Source organism: Lemur catta, chromosome 1 (genome assembly GCF_020740605.2).
Source record: "Lemur catta isolate mLemCat1 chromosome 1, mLemCat1.pri, whole genome shotgun sequence".
NCBI lineage: Eukaryota > Metazoa > Chordata > Mammalia > Primates > Lemuridae > Lemur > Lemur catta.
Window position 1 is genome coordinate 25,183,830 of NC_059128.1, and position 8,328 is coordinate 25,192,157.

The following is an 8,328-nucleotide window of genomic DNA, read 5'->3' on the forward strand; positions in this document are numbered from 1 at the left end:
TCCCATTTCACAAGTCTAAGGCTCACTCATCTTTTTATTTAACTTTAAATCTGCAAAACCCATTAATTGAAGGCCTAATTTGTGCTGAGCACTATTCTACACAGAAAATATAACAGATTTAGTCCCTTTCCCTTCAAAGTTTACTTTCTCAAATAGAAATCGGCTGTGCTATAATTGGCAGGAACATGTGACACTTGTAATGTCCCAGCTTGCTTTGATGGTAGAATTTGCTGCCTGATTTCAAAAGTCATTAAACCAACTTGATGTGAAAGCAGACTGCTAGTAACAGCTGAAACTGAGGTTTCTTTCTTTAACATGTGAAACCCATTAGAAAACAAGTAGAGAAAGAAGTATAATGTGCTTTCCCCGTTCCCTGCCCTGTAAAGTACATAAAGATGTTTCCTTTATTACACAGTACACCATAGGGAAGGTTTAGGAGGCACTGGTGCCTAAACCTTACCTACTTTTTTTGGCTTTTGGCCAGGACCATGCATCAGGGAGGCCAGGGGTAGATTTCCATTAATAATGCCTTACAGCAAAATCTTATCTTATGTAAGAATTACCATCTGGGTGACCATGTTTCTCTGACACCAACTCATTCTAATAACTCCAACTTCATGCAAGAGTCAGAAGAGTTAACAGGAACCACGAACATACATGCAGTGGCCTGAAGGCACAACCAAATGCAAGCACTTCACTAGCAAAAACCACAAGTCAGGCTTGAGAGAAAAGAGCTTTAATGTAGCCTGCTCAGTACTCTTCAGTGTCTTCCCCCATCAATTCTGAGGGCAATAACATAAGGCATACCAGCTGGAGGTTGTAATTTAGTGGGAAGCTGGGGCTGCTGCCTCCTGCTGCTTAGCAGTGGCTTTCTCCTCACTGATTTTAGCTTGCAGGCAAATCTGAGGGATGTTAAAATTTTGTTTCTTTCTGCTCTGCATCAAATTCTACTCCCATTTACGGCTGAAGAGAAGCAGCGGAGCTTGAACTATCCGAGCAGGTTTCCACTGTTGTCATGTGCTCAACTGTAATGCCTCCTTGGAGGTGGAGGACGGTTCTTGATGGTCTTACACTTGGGAATGTGTCGCTCAGCCACCTTGGGAGCAAAGTGGCGGCTACAGTGAGGGCACTGAAGATAGTCTGGATTTTCTGCAGGCAGGATGGGAGGCAAGTCTGAGGGGTTTCCACCTTTGGCAATTACCTGCTGGACCTCTCGAGCCTGGCGGAGGGTACGGATAAAAGATTCATGCTTCTGCCTCCAGTTGCTCTTCTGAGGAGGTTCAGCCTATAATATAAAAGGGAGATTGATCATTCAACTTGGCATTTATCTCATCTCCTTCTGAAGTCTCCATTAGAATGACAGTAAAGAAATAAAAAGGGTGTTAATCCTCAAGGTCAAAGAACAGGAAAGGAGCAACAGTGATAAGTGACTGGCCTGCAAAGGGGGACACTACTGCGAGGCAAGCCATTTTCCCATTGGAACCCTGAGAGGCTCAGTGCTTAGAAAAGCTGAAGGGGGGTATGAAAGAGATTTTCACCCACAATTTCCACAAAAGGAAGTCACCAGGTAATGTGGGAAATTGATAAATCAAGAAAATAAGCCAGACAGTGGAAAGGGGGTAGTTTCAGGGCTAAAAACAAGCTAGACCCCGCAGCTCCTCTAACACCTTGCACGTCCAAGTGTCCAACACCCCTGGCACCCTCACAGGAGAATAGGAGTTTATTCTGTAGAGAAATTGAACCAGACAGGTTTCAGACTCAGGAACTCCAGAACTGGGAGAGAACTGGGTTAGTCTTGGGGCTGAAAATGGGATTAAATCCTAGTGTACATACCAAATTATAGAACTGTTAGCCTCCTTAGCTCCCAGAGTACCAAGCACATTGACATCCTCCAAGGAAAGAGAAGGTTCCTAGATGCACCGAGCAGTCCAGAGAAAAGCCTTCAGACACTGACCTTGGGGGACCCTAATTAAAAGGCTATTTTATAGCCTTAATATGAAGTCCTTTAGTCAACAAGCCCCATTTAAGCTTAACTATGAATGGACAGACAAGAGCCACAAGATATTTGATGAAAGCGCTAACAAGGAAAAGACCCAAAAAAGTCCACAAACAAAAACTCAGGAAGCAGCAACAAGGCAGGTAGGAGAAGAAACCTGTTTTTAATACAAAAAAACCATAATATCTCAAATCATCGTTGGGCAAAGTCATAACATGTAACCAAAATGTTTGTACCCCCATAATTTCCTGAAATTAAAAAAAAACCATAATGTCAACAAAATGAGTGTTAGAAGAGATGGTGTCCATAAAACAAGAAGAGTATACTATGAAAAAGGAACAACCAGAGAACCAGAATGATTATAAATTAAAAAATTAAAATTAAATAGAAATGTTGCAAAATAATGTCAAGGAAATTTCTCATAATGGGAAAGATCAAGATGGAAAGTAGAAAAGATTAAAAAATTAGAAAGTCAATCCAAGAAGTCCAACATGTGACCAGTAAGAGTTCCAAAAAGAACAGAAAACATGAGGAGAAAATTATTAAATAATATAATTAACATTCCTAGAATTAAAGGTCACACATCTTGAGACCGAAATGGCTTACCAAATATCCAGCACAATCACTACAAAATTTCAGAATTTTAGCATAGAAAATTCTGTAAGCTTTTAGGAAAAGGAAAAAAAAAAACCAGGTTTCATATTGTGAACAGGAATCAAAATGACATTAGATTTCTCAACAGTAACACTGGATGCTAAAAGCTAGAGGAAAATGCCTTAAAAGTTCTATCAAAATTATCTTCCACCTACAATCACCAAATAGGAGGCTCTTATATAGATATTTTCATTCATTCCAAGATAAAAAATGTACCTGCTGTGCACCTTTCTTAGTAAGCTTCAGCAAAGCAAGGAGTAATGCAAGAAAAAGGAAACACAAGATGCTGGAAACAGGGGACCCAACACAGAAGAGAAGCAAAGAGAAGTCCCAGGACAACGGGTCTGCATCAGGCCCAGAGGATAACCAGTCCGGCCTGGAGCAGGAAGGAAAAGAGTGATGGAAGGGAAGTTTCCAGAATTAAAAAATCAAACTGATAGATTATGACAGGTGTCTGAGCATTTACAAAAACATTAGCAGATGTCTGACATCAGATGGATCATTTAGGGGAAGAAAATTAGAGACAGGTATGTGGAAAATGAAGGAAATGAAAACATAAGTCAATGATTAACTCCAGGTACGTGAGGGCAGGGGCAGAATGTATTTACTCATGAGTGAACAAAATTTACATGGTCATTATTATAATGTAAAAGCTGACTCCTGATTTAACCTAAAATTTTGATTCAACTACGGTGGAAAGATAAGGGAAGGAAAAAAGTAGGGGAGAGAGGCTATGGAAGAGATTTTCACTGAAGTCACCAGATAACATGGAGAATTGATAAATCAAGAAAATAAGCATATTATTTGGAAATATGGGAATACATGCCAGAAGAATCATCTGACAGAACTGAAGGCTGCCTCTGGAGACTGGATTCGGGGATGGAGAGGGATAAGGCAGGATCCTGCTGACCTGCATTACAGGTCACTTGGGTACAACATGCTTTTCTCAAATGAATGCAAATGCTATTTAAATTAAAACAAATTTTTAAAAGAAGAAAAATAGGCCTGGGTAATCTGACATCACTGATGATGAATAATAGGAAGAGATATTATCAAAAGAAAAGGAAGGATCCATCAGCAGAGACGCTTACTGAAACAGACAAGGGGCAAGAGAGTCAGTGTTAGAGGTGGTCTCCAGGAACCTTTAAAAGAATTCAATTAGGGAAAAGTTCCTCAAGTGTACGATACCTACCTATACTTTAATTCTTAGCATATTGAAATTTTATTCAAGTAACACTAAGTACAAAGACACAGATGTGTTCCTATCCTTGAATGTCCAGTAAAGAGACAAGAGGTCTAAGTCTGCTGGAAGTTATGTAAAGATTAAAAGATATCAGAAAGATCACCTATTCTTGTGAGTACACCAGAGGAATGACAGGAAGATACAACCACTCAGTTTTCAAAGGCACAGAGCTGTGGAAAAGAGCTGAGAATCCTGGAGGGGGGTGCATCTCAATCCAGATCCCTTCTGCCTTGTCCTCAATGCCACACATTCCCCGAAACTAGTTTTCACAAAGCTGGGGCATCTGATCTCAGAAGCCCAATTCTTTTGCTTCACAGCTACTGAACTTAGGAATTTAAGAAACACATGATTCTCTTAGGTTCTGGCCAAAAATAAATCACTATAGTGGGACAGAGTGACTCCCCAGTGGATTATTGGGTAGACCAGAAAGAGAACAGGAAAGAACAGTAACTGGCCATCATGTCATTATCTGCAAGAGCAAAATGTTGACTTCTTTTTGGAAACTAGATTTCAGGGAGATTGCCTCTCAACACAGAAGAAACGTTCTTGTGGTGATCTCCCAAATTGTACTGAAAGAAAGAATTCTAATTGTAAACAACTTTAACAGCCATCACATAAATGCGAGTTTTTAAGGCCCCAGCAAAGACACACATAAACTGTAAAGTCCTGATGGACAAGAGGTGCCAGCACAGCAGAGGAAGGGTTGGAAAGAAATGAAAACAGAATGCCACTCTCTTATTTTTCTAGAATATTAGAGCTAGCTGGGGGCCTTTGAGATCATATGGCCTATGATTTTAAAGTTTGGCTTTCCCAAACTTTGATCATTTGCATTATCACTTTCACTTTATCCCCTTTACTATTAATCGCTTAACATTTTTCTTTAAATTCATGATCCCTGGAAATCGAGGGCTTAATATGTTGTTGTGTTTTTCTAATACACTCCAAAAATACTAAAATAAAAAGTGTTTGTCAGCATCCCACACTTTGAGAAACATTCATTTTACAAACCAAGTGGCATAACCTTGGCAGACTATTTATGAGACGGTCTTCTCCAGATCTGTCCAAATGTGCCTATGAAGTAAACTTATCGCGTAAGTGTCTTGAAATCCTTACTTTTTACAACCATGTTTTTCTAAAGGGAAGAATGTTTTGAGAGATAGCCAAAAAAAGAAAGTCCTTTACTTTCAAGGTGTTTACACTCTAATTGGGGAGAAAAAGAATTCCAAACTTAGTTGTGTTTCATGTATTAATATTTACTAAGAAGGATATCAAAACTGAGCTAATCTTGAAAGGGCAGATACAGTTAAAGGAGTGATAACAGATACTAACTTGGGAGGTGGCAGATTATGTTGCAAAGAGCAAGGAGTTTACTCCAGATGATGAAATGCTGCATAATTCTTTTCTTTAGATTGTGTCTTTTAAATTTTCCACAGTAAACATGTATTACTTTTATAATCAAAAGGACATGTATTTTAAATTTAGATTTTGAAGTCATTCCAACCAAGATTTATATGGTGACCCTGCTGCTTAAAGTTGTTTGTGACCTCAAGTGAGTTACTTAACCTATCTGATGAGAGATAATGAAATCCTCAGAGTGGTGAGGATCACATGAAAAGCTCCTGTCACAGTGAATGGCACACAGTAGTAATCAAGAAATGTTAATTTTCACTTTCTTCCTACATGACACATGAATTTTCCCTAAAGAAAACTGGTGAGGACATAACAGACCCTTCCAATGATTCCCCACACAAAGTCAAATCCAGTAAGGCTTTGGTTACCTTGACTGAAGCTGGCGCCTTCCAGTTCAAGTACTGCTCTAGTTCTGTGCCTTTAGCCCGGGCCCTGGAAGAATCAAACACTTTCCTCTTGGAACCCTGCATCCTGCTGCAGATGTTGGAGTGTCTCTCCAGCCTGAGCAAGAGAAACTTGCGTCCACAGTGGCTGCACTTGCCCAGTTCAGGCTCTTCAGCAGAGCCACTGGACCCTGAGGAGTCTGGTGCCCTGGGCAGGCTAGAATTTCTGGTATATCCCTGCACAGTACTGCCTGGTGTTTCTGAAGGCTCTATTGACGGCTCTGAGACTTGGTCTCGGATTTTGTTATTGCTTGTCGCCAGCTTTTCCCTTTTGAGACTCTGGATTCCGTAATCATAGAACTGGAAAGGGCTAGAATTTTCTTGAGACCGTCTCCAAGTTTCATCCTCTCTCTTGTCTCTACTGATCACCTCCTTAGACCCAAATTCTGGGGAGAAGATAGGTTTGTACGTGGGGTTGCTCTTACTACCTTTAACTCTCCCCCTGAAGAGTATCATCCTCTGTAGCTCTCTGTTTTCATTTTCCTCAGCCTGTTCCTTTTCCTTCTGTATCCTTCTGAGTTCCTCCTCTGTCCTCTTCAGCTTTTCCCTCAGGAGAATCTCCTTTCTTCGGATTTCCTCCTCTAAGTTGTCCCCTGCAGCTTTTAGTCTTTGGATCTGCATCCACTTGGTCCTGTCGAAGTTTGCCATGACCCTTTCCCCCTTCATGGCAGCAAGAACAGTATCAGCCACAGATGAATTTGTCTGGTTCTTCAAACCAAAGTTGCTGTATGAAAACTCTCTTGGCTCAGGGGATCTTGGGTTGACATTCTGGTCCCCATTGGTGCCAGCCTCACCTACACTGCCAGACTTCCAGTGGCCCACAGGTTTCAGTGGGTAGGCCCGGTCCACCCCAACTCGTTTCTTTGTAAAGGGGATAAAGTCCTGGTTATTTGCTTTGGGATACCGGGATTGAGCGACTGATGAGTGAAATAAACCCTTGCCTTGGCCTTGGGGATCACTTCCTGAATCTTGGTGGCTGAGTCCTGCATAGTGGGGATGGGAGTAGCTCCGGGCTTTAGTGCAGGTGTTCCACTTTGAGTGAGTGTAGACATTATCCAGCATTGGCTCTTTGTTGCTCAAAAGCTTCTGCTGGAAATTGTTCCACCGGTGCCCCACTGATGACTGCTGGGAAGAATCACCTTGTTCATAAGGGCCTTGCTTTGCTGAGTGGAGCCCTGGAGCTTCCGTTTTATCACGTGGGAACATAACACTCACAGACAGATGTGGCGCCAACTGGAGGCCAGCCATTCAGGCAGGGCCTAGACTGAAGCCTAGGGGAGATTTAAACCAGATACACGTGAAGAGTTTGCCTGAGGTTCACCCTCGGCTGCTAAAGTTAACTGTTTCTACATTTGCCCTCCCCACATTTCCCTTAAACCTTTCTATGGACAATGGTGCTCGATGTGCCAGAGCTTTTTTTTTTTTGAGACAGAGTCTCTCTCGCTCTTTTTCCCTGGCTAGAGTGCCGTGGCATCAGCCTAGCTCACAGCAACCTCAAACTCCTGGGCTCAAGCGATCCTCCTGCCTCAGCCTCCCGAGTAGCTGGGACTACAGGCACGTGCCACCATGCCCGGCTAATTTTTTCTATATATTTTTAGTTGTCTAGATAATTTCTATTTTTTAGTAGAGACGGGATGTCGCTCTTGCTCAGGCTGGTCTCGAACTCCTGACTTTGAGCGATTCTCCCACCTTGGCCTCCCAGGGGGCTAGGATTACAGGCGTGAGCCACCACGCCCAGCCCAGAGCTTTTGTTCAGTAAGCATTTGGTGAGTGATTATTATGTGCCAGATATTGTCTTAGGCCCTGAGGATAGAAAAATGAAGGTGATAAAGGTGTTCCTGCCACCTAGCTTTCCACCAGTACCAGTCTCTGCCATACACAGTATACTCCTTAGTAGGTGGAAAGAGTATTGGATTGAAAGTCAGTTTTTAGGCCTGTGACACAAGACAAGCAACTTCCCCTTGTTGGCCCCAGTTTCTGTAAACGGTAAACTGAAGGGTTCCCTATGAGTCCAGCCCCACCATTTTCCAGGTGGGAAAGCTGCGGCCGGCCCAGAGGTAGTGACTGGCACAAAGAGCTCTCTGGCTTCCCTTCTGCTGAAACTGTGCGTGACTCCAAAGAGCACAGAGACCAATCAGGACCTGGAGCAGGTGCCTGGCTATCAAACACTCATCCAAGGAGTCCCCGTGGCGTGGCGCAGGGGCGGAAAGTCTGTAACCTGAGAGGTGGGGGGGGCCATCTGACCTGGCCACGACCGATTTTAAACCCGGAACCCGGAAGTCAGGTTCTGGCCCGGAGGTCAACCCGGGTGCCCCCACTGGGGACTCCGCCTTTGGGGACAAGCACTCGCTCTCCTGCCCCTCGAGCCCTCGGGAGGTCGAGGTGTTGACCTCATGTCTTCCCGCCCTTCCGCGTACCTGAGACTATCGGGGACCACTCCTGCTCAAGAGAACCCCAGGACCTAGTTCTCCAGACCCGACCCCACTCAACAGACCGCCGCGCACGCGCCCTCAGCTGGCCTCTGTTATTCTCGTTGCCGAGAGACCCGATGGGCGCGCGCACCGAGCCCCGCCTCTCGCCGC

The 8,328-nt window shown here is 43.5% G+C and overlaps 1 protein-coding gene across 1 annotated transcript; it reads right to left on the bottom strand.

Moving 5' to 3' along the window:
• Nucleotides 1-720: 720 nt before the first annotated feature.
• ZC2HC1C (zinc finger C2HC-type containing 1C) lies at nucleotides 721-8,269 on the bottom strand. The gene is made up of 3 exons (XM_045563669.1): nucleotides 8,164-8,269; nucleotides 5,672-7,017; nucleotides 721-1,285 (listed from the first exon to the last, which is right to left on the bottom strand). Exons 2-3 carry the CDS (start codon nucleotides 6,992-6,994, stop codon nucleotides 1,022-1,024), a joined length of 1,587 nt encoding a protein of 528 aa, XP_045419625.1. The 5' UTR covers nucleotides 6,995-7,017; nucleotides 8,164-8,269; the 3' UTR covers nucleotides 721-1,021.
• Between the last annotated feature and the right edge of the window lie 59 nt (nucleotides 8,270-8,328).

What these genes read in the sequence shown, in the direction of transcription:
- ZC2HC1C (XM_045563669.1), bottom strand. Translation starts at nt 6,994, where the DNA reads ATGGCTGGCCTCCAGTTGGCGCCACATCTGTCTGTGAGTGTTATGTTC. An exon ending in AGGCGCCAGCTTCAGTCAAG is followed by an intron (nt 1,286 to 5,671) that starts GTAACCAAAGCC and finishes TTTATATTATAG; the next exon opens with GCTGAACCTCCTCAGAAGAG.